The sequence below is a fragment of the Neophocaena asiaeorientalis genome, unplaced genomic scaffold (assembly GCF_003031525.2).
Source record: "Neophocaena asiaeorientalis asiaeorientalis breed wild unplaced genomic scaffold, Neophocaena_asiaeorientalis_V1.1 scaffold82, whole genome shotgun sequence".
Classification (NCBI taxonomy): domain Eukaryota; kingdom Metazoa; phylum Chordata; class Mammalia; order Artiodactyla; family Phocoenidae; genus Neophocaena; species Neophocaena asiaeorientalis.
Window position 1 is genome coordinate 5,139,483 of NW_020173068.1, and position 18,915 is coordinate 5,158,397.

Here is an 18,915-nt window from a genome sequence, read left to right on the forward strand (position 1 = left end):
AGGCCCCCACCCCCTGCACTCTCGCTCCAACCTCTGCCTTCAGTTCCTGCCCCGAGGCCCCTGACCACACCCCTGCCACTCTCCCCAAGTCCTGCCATTCCTCCTGCCTCAAGGATCACGTCCGGGGGCTGCGCATAGTTCCACAGCCGGATCCAGTTCCAGTAAGAGCGAGCCTTGTCGTGGTTGTATGTGGCTGACGTTTGCTCATAGTCGATGGAGGCCCCTGTATGGGAGGTGATGGTGCAGGGTTGTGGGGAGGGGTGTCTTAGCTGAGCAGCCCTGGCTTCTGCCTGGTGGAGGGGAGACTCACTATGTGCCGGGGGAGCACTTTGGAAGAGTCACTGGTGCTCTCTGGACTTTAGTGTTCTCCTCTGGGAAATGGGAGTAATAATAGTAACAATAATAGTAGTAATGATAGCATCCATTTCATAGGGTTGTTGTGAGGTTACGAGGAGTTAATACACCAAACTGTTTTTCCAGCAGCGCCTGGTGCGAAGTAAGGTGCTTGCTCACTTACGTCAGCCTAGTTACTATAACCTGGTTATTATTACTATGGCCATGATTATACCCATTTCACAGAGGAAGAAACTCCGGGCATGAGAAGTTAGACTGACGCCTTCTGACCCTACATCTCCTTGGGCCTGCGGGTGCCTGCGTGAGCTGGTACTGTCTGCACAGGGCAGCCCACCCTGCCGGCCCACCTCCCTTCTTTCCACACAGCCCCTCACAGGGGCACCTTTCACGTCGGTTCCCTTAGTCTGGAATGCTTTTCCCTCCTCACCAGGTCTCAACCCAGCGTCCTCCTTCCCACCCCTCTACTGCAGCCACTGGCTTTATTTTTCCAAGGCACGATTGCCAACTGTAATTGGCCCGTGGTCAGTCTCCCCAGCCGGGCAGGGACAGCTCTGCTGACCCCTGGATTTGTAGGATGATGGGTGGGGGAGGGCGGGGGAAGGGCCTCCCCTCCCCACCTCAGCTGCCATGGGAGAAAACGGAAAACTGTAACAAGGAGACCAGCTGGGAGGCAGAGGTTAGCTCTGAGGACAAACTTCCCAGCAGCGGGGTGTGCCCCAGACCAGAATTGAAATCACCCTCTGAAGGGTTTCTAAGGAAACTGGAGGTGGGCCGATTGGTGGGGCAAGGGGGAGGGGGAGGGGGCCAGGGAGAGGCACTCACCTATCGACTTCAGGGCAAAGTCCGGCTTTTCAGTGTAATCTCCTTGGATCATCTTCATTATTTTCTGGGCCATTTTTTGCTGAGAAGGCAGAAAACCCAAGCTGTGCACTCGTGCGTTCTTATGGATCATGGTCTACAGGTGTGTTCACACCAGGTGATGTGTGCCTTCAGGACTCCCTCTTGTCCCTACCTGCTTGCCCCTGCGTGGTCCACACACAGGGCTGCCCCGTGCTATGCTGTGAGGAAGCCCAGGGCCAGCCCTATCCCACCCATAGGGTTACTTAGTATTTTCACACCCACTGTGATGGGATGTCACACACGCAGGACCAGGGGTCTCAGTGAAGTTAAGGGCAGGGGAGGTGGAGTCAGACCTTTCCTGCTAAGAGCCCTTGGGCTATTTACCGCCCCCTGAGTCTCGATTTTCTTGTCTGTAAGATGGGCTGATAATCGCGTCCACCTCCTACTTTTGCAAGGGTTAGAGCTGAGACTCAAAGCCGCTACTATATGCCAGGACTGTCTTCCGCTTCACGTATGGTCACTCTTATGCCCCCACAGCAACCCTAGGAGGTATGTACTATTATCAAGCCCATTTTAAGGAGGAGAACCCTGAGGCACAAAAGGGTAACTTGTCCAGGGTCACACAGCTGTTAAGAGGCAGACCCGGGACCTTGGGTTCCAGAGTTCAGGCTCTCAACCACTATGCTCTGTTGCCAGAGAAAGACCGCAAAGCATTTAGCATAGTCCGTGCTCAGTAATCACCGGCTATTATTCTGTTAGACTCTTCACAGCTGTGACAGATTGTATTTTCTAAAAATGGCTGCAAAAATGTCTCCCGTTCCCCGCTCCTCCTCCAGTGTGGCTTTGACACCCTTCTCATGGAGACGTGGGACTTCAGTTCCCTCCCCATCGGTCTGGATGGGCCTGTGACTATGGCAGGAGTGATGCTGTACGACTTGTGGGCTCAGTCCTAAAAGGTGAACCGCCTGCTTCTCTGGGGACGCTCACTCTTGAAAGCCAGTTGCCGTGTTGTGAGGAAGCCCGTGCCATACGAAGGGACCACTATGGGTGCTTTAGTCAATAGTCCTGAGTTCCCAGCCGACAGCCAGCATCAACCTCCAGACAAGTGAATAAAGATTCCTCCAGATGATTCCAGACCCAGCTATTGGGTCACCCCTAGCCTTCAGGTCTTCCCAGCTGAGGCCCCAGACATCACGAAGCAGTGACAAACCATCCCCGCTGTGTCCTGTCTGAATTCCTGACCCACAGAATCTCTGAACATAATAAAATGGTAGTTTTGCACCACTACGCTTTAGGCTGGATTGTCACGCAGCAGTGGTAACTAAGATGATAGCTAGAGTGTTACAGGGCAGTGATTATTACTCTATTTCGTTGATGTGGAAACTGAGGCACAGAGAAGTAAGAGCTGAGCTCCAAAAGGTAAGAAAAGATTTTGCTCATAAAAAGATAAAAAAAGAAAAGAGATTGCATCTATAAAATAAGAATAGGAAAATAAGAATATGAAAAGGAGCACCGAGAGAACAAAGAGGAAACCGTAATGAATTCAGAATACATTAGCAGAAATGAAAAACTCAGTAGAAGGTTTGGTAGGTAAAGTGGCAATGTTTTCTCAACTGTAGAGCAGAAAGATAAAGAGAGGAAAATGGGGTGAAAAGAAAAAAATCCCAGAGTATTAGTTTAGGACTTTGACATCCACATAATGAGTAGTTTCAAAACTGAGACTACAGCAACCAGGGCCAGGGGGAAATCATCAATTTAATCACATGATTAAAGAAAATTTCTTTTTTTTTTTAAATTGAAGTATAGTTGATTTACATTGTTATGTTAGATTCTGGTGTATGGCAAAATGATTCAGTTATACACATCTATATATTTTTCAAATTCTTTTCTATTATAGGAAGAGATGTTGAATATAGTTCCCTGTGCTATACAGTAGGATCTTGTTGTTTATCTATTTCATATATAGTAGTGTGTATATGTTAATCCCAAACTCCCCCTCTAATTTATCCCTCCCCCCTTTCCCCTTTGGAAACCGTAAGTTTGTTTTCTATGTCTGTGAGCCTGTTTCTGTTTTGCAAATAAGTCCATTTTTATCATATTTTAAATTCCATATATAAGTGATATCATATGATATTTGTCTTTCTTAAAGAACATTTCTTAGGACTAAAGAACACGTTTCCAAATTAAAAGGGTTCCAAGTGTGGCCAGCCCATAGGCTTATTATTGTGACATTTCAGCTATAAGGTAAGAGGTAGGGCTTCTAGGTAAGATGTAGTAAGTTACAGAGAACCAGTGATCCCACTAAAAACAACTAGAAAAAGCCAGATAGTTTACTAAATCATATTTTAAAACCATCACTGAGCTATGAAAGAAACAGGAACAGAGGAACTAAAATTCTAGAGAGGGGACAACCACTCTAAAATGTGCTGACATTCTTAAAAAAATCCCTGGGGCATTTGATGATTCTGGGCATGGGTTGAGGATCTGAGTTTGGGTCGGACAAGGGGCTGCTACTGGTAAAAGAGAAAGTAGCAAAGTTTTTAACAGTTACATACAGTGGGTGAGACAAAATTGGAGATTTGAGGAGCCTTGACCATGACCACTTTCCTCCATTAGATGCTAACTGAACCCCAAGACTATGTAAGAAGCTAAAGGGCTACTTTGAAAGCTTCTGAAAGGCAGAATAAAACTTCCTGGTCTCACAAGCCTTAGTAAACAAAGTCCCTCTGAGGAAGTGGACCCCAAAACAAAACAAGCAAGAGGTTAAAGCCTTAGAAAAGTGATTCTCCTTATTGTGTGCCAGAATCACTGAAGGACTTGTTGAAACATAGATAGTTGGTTCCCATCATCAAAGTATATGATTTGGTAGATCTGGGTGGGGCCCATTAATTTGAAAATTTTAACATTTTTCCAGTTAATGCGGATGCTGCTGGAATAGGGGCCTCACTGTAAGAACTCATGCCCTAGAAGAAATGCTAAATCAATACTGAGTAGCTACAGCTGTGCTTACCTGAGGGCACTAAACCAATTATGGGTACAATTAGAGGCTGAGAATCCAAGCTTGACCCTGGCAGGTAAGGCTTCCAGTGGGGTCAGAGATTTTGTATCCAAAATTGGAAACTCAAAGCCCAGAAATAAATCCACACACCTATGGTCAATTAATCTTTGACAAAGAAGGTGAGAATATATTGATACAATGGAGAAAAGACAGTCTCTTCAGCAAGTGGTGTTGGGAAAGATGGACAGCTACATGAAATTAATGAAGTCAGAACACACCCTCTCACCATACACAAAAATAAACTCAAAATGGCTAAAAGACTTAAATATAAGATATGATACCATAAAACTCTTAGAAGAGAACATAGGCCAAACATTCTCTGACATAAATTGTACCAATTGTTTTTCTTAGATCAGTCTCCCAAGGCAATAAAAATAAAAGCAAAAATAAACAAATGGAACCTAATCAAACTTATGAGCTTCTGTACAGCAAAGGAAACCATACACAAAATGAAAAGACAGCCTACAGACTGGGAGAAAATATCTGCAAATGATGCGACCAACAAGGGCTCAATTTCCAAAATATACAAACAGCTCATATAACTCAATAATAAAAAACCAAACAGCCCAATCAAAAATGGGCAGAAGACCTAAATAGACATTTCTCCAAAGAAGACATACAGATGGCCAACAGGCACATGAAAAGATGCTCAACATTGCTAATTATTAGCGAAATGCAAATCAAAACAACGAGGGACTACCTCATACCAGTCAGAATGACCATCATTAAAAATTCTACAAATAACCAATGCTGGAGTGGGTATAGAGAAAAGGGAACCCTGTTACACTGTTGGTGGGAATGTAAGTTGGTGCAGCCACTATGGAAAACAGTATGGAGGCTCCTCAAAAAGGTAAAAATAGAGTTGCCATATGATCCTACAATCCCAATCCTGGACATATATCCAAACAAAAGTATAATTCGAAAAGATACATGCACCCAATATTCATTGAAGCACTATTTACAATAGCCAAGACATGGAAACAACCTAAATGGCCATCAACAGATGAATAAAGAAGATGTGGTATATATACATATATAAAGTGGAATACAACTCAGCCATAAAAAAGAATGAAATAATGCCATTTGTGGCAACATGGATGGACCTAGAGATGATCATACTAAGTGAAGTATGTCAGAAAGAGGACAAATACTATATGATATCACTTATATGTGTAATCTAAAATATGACATGAATGAACTTATTTACAAAACAGAAACAGACTCACAGACATAGAGAACAGACTTGTGGTTGCCACGGGGGAGGGGAAGTGGGGGAGGGATGGACTGGGAGTTTGGGACTAGCAGATGCAAACCATTATATATAGAATGGATAAACAACAAGGTCCTACTGTATAGCACGGGGAACTATAATCGATATCCTGTGGTAAACCATAATGGAAAAGTATGAGAAAGAATATATATGTATGTAAGACTGAATCACTTTGCTGTATAGCAGAAATTAACACAACATTGAAAATCAACTATATTTCAATAAAATAAATTTTAAAAAATTGGAAACTCAAGAGGCCTCAAACACATGGCAGTCTTTCCCATCAAGACATTTACCAAGACTTCCCTGGTGGTGCAGTGGTTAAGAATCTGTTTGCCAATGCAGGGGACATGGGTTTGATACTTGGTCCGGAAGATCCCACGTGCCATGGAGCAACTAAGCCCGTGTGCCACAACTACTGGACCTGCACTCTAGAGCCCACGAGCCACAACGACTGAGCCCGCCCACCACAACTACTGAAGCCTGCAAGCCTAGAGCTCGAGCTTCGCAACAAGAGAAGCCACCCCAATGAGAAGCTCGCACACCGCAACGAAGACCCAGCACAGCCAAAAAAAAAAAAAAAATTACCAATTTTTGAAACTGCACGGGCAGGAGGCTAGAGGGTTAAACTGAAAACCTCTGACTAAATCCTATAAAAATTGCAATCCAGGTCTGAACCAGTTCAATGCATGTTTACATAGAAGTGATCAGTATACTTCATCTTCCTTACAAAGAAAAGGGGGAACTCTCCCTGTTTGAAATTATAATTATCTGGAGCATCTAGTTCTTTTGTAAACAATGTCCAGAAAACACTAAAAAATTACCAGACATGAAAAGGCAAGACCATAAGATTGATACTCCAAAGAAAAAACGGAAAATAGGAGACCATAGATGATCCAGATATTAGATTTAGCAGACAAGGATTTAAAAATAATTGTGACCAGTATGTTAAATAAAATAAAGGAAAAGACGGACAGCATAGATGAAATGATGGGGAATTTCACCATAGAATTAAAAACTATGAAAAAGAATCAAATATATATTCTAGAACTAAACAATACAGTATATGAAATTAAGAACTTAATGGAAAGATTTGAGTAGATTGGACAGAACAGACTACAGGATTATTAGTTAACCTGAAGTAATATGAAGAGGAAGTATCAAAACTTAAGCACATAGAGAAAAAGAATGAGAAAACAAGCAAACCAGGTAATAATATAGGAATTATGTGGAAAGCACTCTAAAGTTTAGCATAGATGTAATTGGAGTCCCAGAAGAGGAGATAGATAATGCGGTAGAAACAATATTTTAAGAAGATAATGGGGTAGAAACAATATTTTAAGAAATAATAGCTAAGAATTTTCCTAAACTATTGAAAAAAAATCAACGGAGAGAGTCAATAATTTCAGCAACCCCCCAAGCAGATTAAATATAGAACACTGGAGGTAAAAAGAATATCCTACAAACTCTCAGGAATGAAAACAGATCACACTCAAAGGATGAATAATAAGAGTGACATTAAACTTCTCTAAAGCAACAGTATAAAATACAACACAATAGTGGACGTCTTTCAAAATCCTCAGGGGAAAGTTTCCTATCTAGGATTCTATTCCCAGCCAAACTATCAATCAAGTGCAAGAGTAGAGTAAAGATGTTTTCAAACACGCAAGTCCTTAAAAAAATTATATACCTCTTATTTTGCTCTTTCCCAGGAAATTATTGTGGGATATGCTCCACCAAAACTTGGGATATGAGGAGTGGGGCATCAAACAAAGAGAGGTCAGGTGTTTGGGGGCAGAATGGCCAGCATCTCACCTCATCTGACATGGCTTCCATCTTCTGGAGCTTGGCAACGAGCTGATTCAAGTTGCCTCGGAGGTCCTGGATTTCCCCAGCGTGATGTTGCACCTTTTCTTGGTACATCCTTATGAGGAAGGAGTGAGAATATGGACTGACCAATTTGTGATGCTGCTGCTATTACCCTCAGATTCTACCTTTGCCAGTCAGCCCACAGAGAACTAGCTTCATATTTTCCCATTCTCATGGACCCATCCCTGAACCTACCCAGAAAGTTCTTATCTCTAAAATATTACTCATGCTCTTCCTTCTGCTTGGACTATCCAACTATCCTTAAACCCAGCTCATTCCTTCTAAATATTTGAGTATTTTGTCTGCATTTAAGGATGCTGCCACCAGGTGGTATCTTGTTGGTTAAAATTTCTTATTTGCTGAGCACTAACTATGGGCCAGGAACTATTCAAGACAGTTTACATCTTCATTAATACCCATAATTACCTAGAACAAGGTGGATGTTATACCTCACTCATAAATGGGGAATCAAAGGCCCAGAGATGTGAAGTGACTTGCATAAGGTTAGCCAGGTAGGAAGTATGGAAGCTGGGATTTAAACCCAGATTTTCTGGCAGAGCCCACATTCTTAGCCAATACGTCTCAGGTCCTGGCTATAGCTCTGGTTTTTAGGTGATAATAGGACTATTTAGCAGATTCTTCTTACCTCAATCTCTGCAGTGGACCATTTATGCTGTCATCCTGGTGGGGTGTTGAGGAAAGCAAGGGATCTTCTTCAGATGACCTAATCTGGGCCCAATAGAGTTTCATCCATCCATCCTCCCACAACCATAAATCCATCCACTCATCCACTTTCCTATTTATTCTTCCACCCACCGACCCATCCATCCACCTGCCATACATTCAAAATCCAATTTACCCTTCTTTTCATTCATCCATCCACATACACTTCCATCCACCCTTTCCCATCCATCTGCTCCTCCATTTATCCAATCTTTCTTATCCATCTACCCTCCTATCCATCTGCCTTACCTTATCCATTGACCGTCTCATCAATCCATGCACGCATGCATCCCTCTACCCTCCCATCTATCTACCATCCCACTCAACTATCCATTCATCCATCTATCCATTTACTCAGGCTATCCCATCTGCCCTCCCATCCATCCACTCTCTCATCTGTACACTCTTCCATTCACCCATCCATTTTTGCCCCTATCCCTTTCCCCCATCCCTACATCCATTACTTCCATCCCCCATCCATTCACATTCCCATCTGGCCATCAAGACATCCAGCGTTGATCATGTCCACCCTGTGCCTGGCTTTGAGGTGGACATTGCTGGAATGAATCAGACCTGGCTCTGCCTTCAAGGACTCCTAATACAGTTGGGGAAATAGTTATTACAAAAAAATTGCATTTATGTTTACAGAAAATTGTGGGAGAGGGGAATGTGACTACCTCTGCTTAGGTGTTCCTGGAGGAGGTGACATTTTAGCTGGATCTTGAAACATATATATGATGAAGTTCATGAGGGGAGAAGAGCAGAGGGAAGGACAGGCCCATCAGATCCCCTTTCTCTCTAGGGCTCTTTTCTGTCCTTAGACAGGGAGCTCTGGCCATTGGTTTCCTCCTCCTTCTCCAGGAACCACAAAGCAAATGGTCTCATCTCAATTAAGCAGAAGAACAAACTGCCTTGAATAGAGAGAAATGTGTTCCCTGGCCTCACCATCCCACTCTAGGTGGGGGCCTTGACAAAGAAGAGATGGGTGACTTCTGGGAATGAGTGACAGGAGAGGCGTCCTGGAGGAGGAACTATGCCTCTGGTCCTCAAAATCACATTTTGGCAGGAGAAATGGGTTCCAGGTGGGTGGCATGGCAAAGGCAGAGATTTGGAGCTGGAATGAGTCAGGAACTGAGTAGGGTCCAGTTGTGACCCTAAGAGTGAAAGGAGCTTATGAAGGCAACATTGACTGGCTGGGGTGAGGCCAGTCAGTGGTGGGGCCTGAAGAGAGCACACACTCACCTGCCAGACATCCATTTTGGACAGCAAGTGCATAGAAAACATCCAGAATCCTGTGGGGTTGGGGGAATGAGAATGAGCCATTTAAGATGAAAGGCTAAGAGCTCTGGAGTGAAGCCATCTGGATTCAAATCCCAGCCTTGCCACTTACTAGCATTTGGGAGAAGTTACTTAATCTCTCTACACTTCAGTTTCCTCCTCTGTAAAATGGGAATAGCAGTCATATCCACTTCATGATTGAATGATATCATATATGCAAAGTGTCTCACATAAACCAACTAATCTGTCTCCTCTCCCTCTCCTGTCTCAATCTTACTGGGGATAATTGACAAAGAGAAGAAAAGGGGGTGTGGTCTCCCCTGCATTTTATGATACCTGTGCTGCCTGAAATCTCATTATTCAAGCCATTATTAAAAGCTTGTAAAACCCATTGGTTGTTCATGATAAAACACTCAACAAACCAGGAATAGAATGGAGCTTTCTCAGTCTGAAAAAGGCCATTTATGAAAACCCACAGTTAACATCATACTTAATGGTGAAAGACTGGAGGTCTGCTCTTGCCAGTTTTCTTTCTTTCTCTTTCTTTCTTTTTCTTTCTTTCTTTCTTTCTTTCTTTCTTTCTTTCTTTTTCTTTCTTTTTCTTTCTTTCTCTTTCTTCTTTCTTTCATCTTCCTTCTTTCCTTCCTTCCTCCTTCCTTCCTCCTTCCTTCCTTCCTTCCTTCCTTTCTTTCTTTTTCTTTCTTTCTGTCTTTCTTTCCTTCTTTCTTTCTTTCATCTTCCTCCCTCCCTTCCTTCCTTCCTTCCTTCCTCCCTTTCTTTTGACAGCACCGTGCAGCTTGTGGGATCTTAGTTCCCAGACTAGGGATTGAACCCGGACCCTGGCAGTGAAACCAATGAGTCCTAACCACTGGACCACCAGGGAATTCCCTGCTCTTGCCATTTCTATTTAACATTATTCTGGAGATTATAGCCAGGTCAATTAGTCAAGAAAAAGAAATAAAAGGCAGATGACATGATGTTACATATAGAGATCCTAAAGTATACAAGACTGGGTGTCTTGCCTAGTGTCAGCAGTAACACATGAATTTGGCAAGGTTGCAGGATACAAGATCAGTACACAAAAATCAATTGTACAGTTGATCCTTGACAACAAGGGGTTGAACTGTGGAGTTCACTTACATACAGATTTTTTTCAATAAATATACCTTCGGCTCTCCATGTTGGGGGGTTTCACATCTGCAGCTTCAACCAACTGCTGATCGAAATTTCCATCTGCAGTTGGTCAAATCTGAGGATGCAAAACCTGCAAGTAAGGAGGGCTGACTGTATTCATTGTGCCACATGAATTTATATAAGGGATTTGAACATCTGCAGACTTTGGTATATACAGGGGTTCCTGGAACCAGTCCCCCTGAGGATACTGTATTTCTAAACACTAGCAATGAACAGTCTGAAAATGACATTAAGAAAGCAATTCCATCTATAACAGAATGGCAAAGAATAAAATACTTAGGAATAAATTTAACAAAAAAAGTACAAAGTTTTCACTCTGAAAACTACAAAACATCATTGAAAGAATTAAAGGAGGCATAGAGTTATTCATCAATACTGGAAAGACAGCCCAATGTTCATAGATTGGAAGACTTCACACTGTTCAGGTGGCACTACTCCCCAGATTCATGTGTGGATCAACGCAATCCCTACGGAAATCCCAATGGCCTCTTTTGTAGAAATGGAAAAGTTGATCCTAAAATTCATATTGTAATGTAAGGGACCCATAATAGCCAAAACAATTTCTAGATTTCAAAACTTACTGTAAAGCAACCAATCCAGGGTAGTACTAGCAAACAGATAGACATATAGGTCAATAGCATAGACTTGAGAGTACAGAAATAAACGCTCATATTTATGGTCAATTGATTTTCAGTAAGAGTACCAGACAATTTAATGGGGAAAAGAAGTCTTTTCAATAAATGGTGCTGGAACAATTGTATATCTACTTCAAAAGAATAAGGTTGGACCCTTACCTCACACCATCTACAAAAATTAACTAAAAAATGAACCATGGACCTAAATGTAAGGGCTAAAACAATAAAAATTTTAGAAGAAAACATGGGAGTAAATCCTCATCACTTTGGGCTAGACAATGGTTTCTTAGATATGACACCAAAAGCACATATCACAAAAGAAAACACAGATAAATTGGACTTAATCAAAATTTACAATTGGCCTTAATCAAAGGACTTTATCAAGAAAGACAACCCACAGAATAAGAGAAAATATTTGCAAATCATATATCTGATAAGGGACTTGAATCCTGACTAATAAGGAATTTTTAGAACTCAAGAATAAAAAGTCAAACAATCCAATTTAAAAATGGGCAAAGATCTGAATAGACCTTTCTCCAAAGATGATAAACAAATGGCCAATAAGCGCAAGGAGAGATGCTTAACATCATTAGTCATTTGGGACATGAAGTAAGAACCATAATGAGATATCACTTTGCATGACCTAGGATGGCTGATAAAAGACAGACAATAATGATTGGAAGGGATATCAGCTCAGTGCTTAGTGTCCACTTAGAGGAGTGGGATAGGGATGGTGGGAGGGAGATGCAAGAGGGAGGAGATACGGGGATGTATGTATATGTATAGCTGATTCACTTTGTTATACAGCAGAAACTACCACACCATTGTAAAGCAATGATACTCCAATAAAGATGTTAAAAAATATATAATGATTGGAACCCTCACACATTGCTGGTGGGAATGTAAATGGTGCAGCCATTTGGAAGAGAAGTTTGGCAATTCCTCAGATAGTTAGAGTAATCCAGCAATTCTACACCTAGGTATATACCCAATAAAATTGCAAACACGTGTCCATGCAAAAATATTACAGGAATGTTCATAGCAACTTTATTAATAACAGCCAAAGAGTAGAAACAACCCTAATGTCTATCAGTTGATGGATGGATAAACAAAATGTGGCTTACCCATACAACGGATTTTCAGCCATAGAAAGGAATGAAATGCTTACGTATGCTACAAAATGGATGAACTTTGAAAACACTGTAAGTGAAGGGAACCAAAAGACAACATATTGTATGATTCTATTTACATGAAATGTCCAGAATAGGCAAATCCATAGAGTCAGAAAATAGATTCGTGGTTGCCTAGGTCGAAGGGGAGGGGGCGTGGGGAATGACTGCCAGGGACTGGGAAGTTTCGGGGGCAGTGAAAATACTGGAATTTGTTAGTAGTGATGGGTGCGCTATTTTGTGAATATACTAAAAACTGCTGTGTTATACACTTAAAAATGGGGTTATTTATGGTATCCTTCATAACCTTAATAAAGCTATTTAAAAGAATCTTATCTGTTGGGTTATGTTGCCTAGGAATTTCTAATTTCCTAGGAAATTCTCCCCCTGCTCCAAACCCCGTGGTGCCCTTAAGTGGAAGGAGGAGATTCCTTTGCTTGAAAAAGCAAAGCTGTGATGCGGTGGTGGTGGTGGTGTCTGGTAGGAAGCCATAGAGACCCAGAGAGAGAGAGAGAGAGAGAGAGAGATGATTATCATAACATGGTCTGGGGAGAGCTTTACAGTTTTCAAAGTTTTTCTTAGCTTTCAAAAAATTTTCTTGGTCATTGTTTCATTTAATCTTCCGAGCAACACTGATTAGACAGATGAGGAAACTGAGGCTCCTAGAGGGGCAGTGTCTGACCCAGAGTCACATAGTCAGTGCCAGAGCCCTCACTCTTTCCCTTCCCAGGACGGGCAAGAGCCCAGGGATACCTCCACCTGGGATGGGGCAGGGCTCTGGATACACACCAAAAGCACAGAGGATCAGAACACCTGTCTTTCCCATGAGCTTGTAGAGGAACAGCTTGCATCTGGAAGACAGAGAAGCAGTGGTCAAGGCGAGGTAGGGCTTTGCACAGCCTAGTAAGTCTTAGCCTGGCTCTTGCCCCGTTCCCACCCCAAGAGACAGGTTCCTTTCTGGGCAATGACACTCTGTCCCTAATGCTGGCCATATTCTGTGGCTCCACAGCATCTCAGAGGAAAGAAAGCTCTTACCTCAGTATCTGGGGCCATCAGAGATCAACTCACAGTGGTCACCCATGTCCTTGTCACTCCCTCCATCTATATACTGTTTGTCCCCTCCCTTCTTCTCTCCCGGGAAGTGCACCCTTCAGGGTTTCGTTCAAATGTCCCTTCTGCCTACAGCCTCCAGAGTCAACACTCCCAGCTTGGCACTGTTTTTGGTGTCTGCCTGCCCCACCCAACTGAGAGCTCATGAGTGATGGAGACCAGGTTGGGCCCGGAGTAGGCATTAAGGAAGTGTTTAGAATATAAACTTTAAATGAACGAATGAAGTGGAAAACTCTTGCAGGAATTTAGAGGCATTTGCATGGGCAGGGAACAGAAAGGGAAAGAATGGGACAGGCATTGCAGGCGGGAAGAACGGCCTGTACAAAGGTATGGAGGTGGGAAGAGGAATAGTGGGTCCAGGGAGTGAGAATCCTAGCTGGCCCATTGCTGGCCCAATGGATCCACAGCAGAAAACAGAATAAGAGGAGCTTGGAAAGAAAGGGAGGGACAAGATTTCAGAGGGCTACAGGCTGAGGTGCTGGAGCGATGGGGAGCCACACTGGGGTCTGGGGTGAGGCGATGCGATGCGATAAAAACCGGGTTTGAGATAGCTCATCTGAGGGGAGGTCCAAACCAGTGATGGGGCTGCCATGGTCACCAGTGTACGGTTCCAGTCCCCATAACCCTCCCCTCACCTGCCCCTGCTCACCTGCAGGTGTTGAACAGAACCTGGTGGGCCTGAGTCCTCAGGAAGCAAGCCAGGCGGCTGATCCAGGCTGTGGAGAAGACAGGGAAGCAGTGAGTAGCTGCACCCTCATTCTTATCCTGCAACAACTCACAGGGGTGAGACCCTGTTGTTGGGAGACCCTCTCAATTTGCTATTCGAGCCCAGGACAGTCCTTTGCTCTACTTATGGGTAAGCACCAGCTTGGAGTGAGTACTGGAACTATAGTAAACCCGCTAGCAACCAGTGGTTAATAAACACTTAAAAGTGACTCAGACACATGAAAAGTCTGAGATGTCCTTGCTAATGTCCATTCCCAGACACTGAGAGCTTCTCAGTAGAAGAGTCCTTGTCTGGTTCATCCCCGGGTGCCTAGCATTGCCCCGCATTGGGGAGCTAGGCAAAAAGTAGGGGTTCAGGATGGATGAATAGGTGGAAGGATGCATGGATAAATGGAAGAATGGGTAAGAGAATGGCTTGGAAGATAGATGAATAGGAAGATGAATGAGGATGGGAGAATAAGAGGGGGGTTAGAAGGATGAATGGGTTGATGACTGGTTGGATATGAATATTAACAAATAAAGGTATGGGTGAATTGATGGATGACTCAGTGAATCGATTGGAGGGATGGATGAACTAATGGGATACATGGATATCCCAGAAGGTGGATATGTGAACAGATGGTTGGATAAATGACTGAGTGGATGAATAGTGGAAGTGTGGCTGGATGAACATACAAGACTGATCTTTAGGGTGTGGTCAGAACCATGACCTTGAAGTGAGGGTGAGTTGCATCAAATCATTCCCATGACTTCAGAGACCAGCCTGGTGGCAGAGTAGAAAAGGCCTGGCAGTTAGCTTCTCCTCCAGACAGCAAGTCTCTCTCTCAGTCCCTCTCTCCAACCGTCAGAGAGCCTCGCTGGAATGACACCACTGACACCTCTGAAGGGAAGACCTCCAGAGCTCAACCTGCAGCCTGACTTGAGGCTGGGCCCTCTTCCCAGGCCCATGTTGATGGCCCAGGCAGCTCTTCTGTGTATACGTACACATACATCCCAGCATGCCCTGGGTCAGGCCTGAGGCATTGATGCGGATAGGCAACAGGAAGGTGTCACCTGCAGAGAGCACACGGCTGTCATGTCACTGCCAGCCTCTGGGATATGGTGCCTGCAGACACCGGGGGAGCATCCCTGCCCCCTTCCCTGCCCCTCCCCTTGCTGGGTGACCCTGGGTTGTCCATTTGACATCTTTGAGCCTCAGCCCCTCACTGCCCACAATGACCCTGGGATCCCCTCTCCCCTCCCTTCTCACTTGTGTTTGACAAAGCCTCCTCTGTCATCCTGCAGGTGTTCCGGCCTCGTTGGATGACCCTGGCAACAACAAGATTCACAATTGCATTTTACAACTTACAAGGAGTGTGACGTCCCCATTTTCCAGATGGAGAAACTGAATTGCAGAAAAGTTTGCTCAAGAACACAGGACTGCGAATCAGGGAGAGACCCAGGTCCGGCTGACCCCCGATGCAGGTCTCTTTAGAGGAAAGGACTCAGTTTGCTATGGCAGTCTTCCAAAAGCCACTCCCTCCTCTTACTGGCAGAAAGCTGGTTTTGGTCCCTTGTCCCCTTCTCCCCCGAGTGATTTAGATGGTCCTGATTGGTCTCAGCCTGTTGTATTCTCAGTCCCCTTGCTGTTGGCACAAGGATGGGGAAGTCTGCAGGGGTGAGGTGTGGGGGTGGATACAGGGATCTGGGACTTGGGGGAAAAGTTTTCTCACTGCTAAGCTGAGACCTACAGGATGCAATACCCACTCTCCTTCCACCCTATATGGCCATGCTTCTGTGTGACTCCTGGGACAGTGGTAGCCATCTTGTGACCATGAGCGGAGGCCAAAAGGGAGAGCAAAAAGACGGCAGGAGGGAATTCCCTGGTGGCGCAGTGGTTGAGAGTCCGTCTGCCGATGCAGGGGACATGGGTTCATGCCCCGGTCCGGGAAGATCCCACATGCCACGGAGCAACTAAGCCCGTGTGCCACAACTACTGAGCCTGCACTCTAGAGCCCATGAGCCACAATTACTGAAGCCCAGGCACCACAACTACTGAGCCCACGGGCCACAACTACTGAAGCCTGCGCGCCTAGAGCTTGTGCTCCACAACAAGAGAAACCACTGCAATGAGAAGCCCATGCACTGCAACAAAGAGTAGCTCCCACTCGCCGCAACTAGAGAAAGCCCGCACGAAGCAACGAAGACCCAACACAGCCATAAATAAATAAATAAACTTTAAAAAAAAAAGGATGGCAGGAACCTGCATCTTGGCTGGCACTGCAGAACCTCAGAATTAATGTTCTCTGGAGCCACCCATATCTTGGGACCTTTGAATATGTGAGATAAATTTTCTGTATTCCTTTAAAATTTTTTTAATTGAAATATAGTTGTACAATATTTTATAAGTTACAGGTGTACAATACAGTGATTCTCAACTTTTAAAGGTTATAGTCCATTTATAGTTATTATAAAATATTAGCTATATTCCCCGTGTTGTACATTTTTCTTTCTTTTCTTTTTTAAAAATTTTTATTGGAGTGTAGTTGCCTTACAATGTTGTGTTAGTTTTTACTGTACAGAAAAGTGAATCAGCTATACGTATACATATTTTCTTTATTTCTTAATGTAATGGTCTCCAAACATCATTTTTTATTATACTCCCAATGTTATTTATATATATATATATATGTATAGCTATACATATATATATATATATATATATATCTACAAGTGTGCTGATATATTATTTGCCCTTTCAAATGTACAAGCTTTATTTATACCTGCCTGAGGAATATAAATTAAAAGAGGATGAGCTAAAGGAAAATACATACTGAAGTTCTAATAATTTTTCCCCTTACCCCAGTGAACTGTTTTGTACACCCTCTTGGGATATACACCTGTTCTGGGGGCCCAGACGTAGGCATCATTTTGAGCTGGAATTTCCATCACCTGCAGCCAGAGGTCTCCTACAGATAAAGATGGCAGAGATGTGTGTTTTCTCATTTACTATCTGTCTCCCTCACGTGAGCTCCACGGGGGCAGGGACCACACCCATCTGGTGCAACGCCATGCTCCCAGCACTCTGCCCAGTGCCTAGCACACAGAAGGTGCTCAGTAAACACGTGCTGAAAAGATAACCGCTCCACCACTTCCTGGCCGGGAGGCTTTAGGAAAGCCACTGTCTAATATCTCTGACCTCAGGTGCTGCATCTGTAGGCGCAGCTGGTAATGCCCGCTGGCTTCCAAGAAAAGGCTGAGGGGCAGCATTTTGTAAACTGTCAAGGGCTGGGCAGAGGGAGGGGATGCTGTCCTCACCTCCTGGATCTGACCTCCTTGGGGACGCGGGCCACATTTTTGCGTGGGTCACATGAGTTCCCAGGGCTCCTTGAGGACCGGGGCATCGATGTCCTTCTCTAGGATGGGGAATTGGTGGTAGGGCTCTCTGGGAGTCAGTGAGGAGGAAATGGCTACTTCTGCTGCCACCTCCTAGCGTTCCCTGGAAGGTGCCATGTGGAATCTTCCCTGGTCAAGGGGAGCTGTTGGCACTGTGACCTCACAGAGCAGGTGGGGATGGTCAGCCCAGTCTCTAGCTTGGCCCTGTAACTTCCCCTTGGAGGAACCCATTCTGACCAACTTTCCACTTTAAAGATGGAGAAATTGAGGTCTCAAGAAAGGAAGGGCCATGCCAGGGATTCTGGGCCTGGACAGGGGAGAGACCTGGCATGCCAATATCCAGGCCATGCTTTTTCTTGCTCCCAGGCCCCTTTCTGCCCCAATCTTCCCGCATTCTTAGGCTGTACACGAATTTATTCTGTAATGTCGAGCTTCTCCTTGGTGTTTGTATTTTACGTAATACAAAATGACGTTTATGTGTTGTTGTCTTAATAAAGTTCTACTTTTTACTGGTGAAAAAGAAAAGCATACAGAAGGCTGTGGTTTTTCAGTCAGTCCTGCCTGTGAAGAGCCTATTTGGATTGTGGAGCTAAAAATGAATTCACTTCTTCCCCCTGGTGGCAGTTTCTCAAATTGCAGGCTAAGTACCTGTGGTAAATAGAGTAACTGTCCTCCAGAGAGGCTCACATACTAAAACCTGAACATGTAAATATTTTAGGTTACGTAAGGGGAACTGAAGCTTGCGGATGAGATTAAGGTTGCTAATCAGCTAACCCTGACATGGGAGAATATCCTAGATTATCCAGGTGGGCCCAGGGTAATGATAGGGGTCCTTATAAGTGTAAGAGGGAGGCAGAAGAGGAGAGAGATGACAGCATAAGGAGCCTAACTTGCTGGTTCTGAAGATGGAGGAAGGAACCATGAGCCAAGGAGCGAAGGCCAGGAAGTGGATTCTCTTCTAGAGTTTCTAGAAAGGAACAAAGCCCTGCCAATACCTTGATTTTAGCCCAGGGAGACCCATTTTGGACTTCTGACATCCAAAACTGTTAAGGTAATACATTTGTGTTTTAAGTCACTAAGTTTGTGGTAATTTGTTATAGCAGCAAGAGGAAACTAAGACAGTGCCCTGAAGAATATTTGGTGAAGGGGAAGCCCTGAAATGCTGCCACTGTCATTGTTGCAAGGGCCTTTCATTGGTGCATTCATTTAGTCATCGAACAAGTATTTATTAGGCACCTGCTATTTGTTAAGCACAGGGGCGAGCAGAAGCAGCTCCTGTTCTCGGGGTGGAGGGTAAAGTGGCTACAGAATAGC

At 44.1% G+C, this 18,915-nt stretch overlaps 1 protein-coding gene across 1 annotated transcript in view; it reads right to left on the minus strand.

The window, feature by feature from the left end:
• SUN5 (Sad1 and UNC84 domain containing 5) overlaps nucleotides 1-17,701 on the minus strand; it is a 20,052-nt gene extending 2,351 nt beyond the window's left edge. Inside the window, exons 1-10 of the mRNA XM_024743239.1 lie at nucleotides 17,524-17,701; nucleotides 15,476-15,534; nucleotides 15,211-15,279; nucleotides 14,150-14,216; nucleotides 13,180-13,241; nucleotides 9,357-9,406; nucleotides 8,038-8,072; nucleotides 7,338-7,446; nucleotides 1,177-1,255; nucleotides 108-223 (exon numbers count right to left, since the gene is read on the minus strand). Of these exons, the coding sequence (XP_024599007.1) occupies nucleotides 108-223; nucleotides 1,177-1,255; nucleotides 7,338-7,446; nucleotides 8,038-8,072; nucleotides 9,357-9,406; nucleotides 13,180-13,241; nucleotides 14,150-14,216; nucleotides 15,211-15,279; nucleotides 15,476-15,534; nucleotides 17,524-17,609 (732 nt within the window). The 5' untranslated portion in view covers nucleotides 17,610-17,701. The remainder of the gene's footprint in view (nucleotides 1-107; nucleotides 224-1,176; nucleotides 1,256-7,337; nucleotides 7,447-8,037; nucleotides 8,073-9,356; nucleotides 9,407-13,179; nucleotides 13,242-14,149; nucleotides 14,217-15,210; nucleotides 15,280-15,475; nucleotides 15,535-17,523) is intronic.
• Between the last annotated feature and the right edge of the window lie 1,214 nt (nucleotides 17,702-18,915).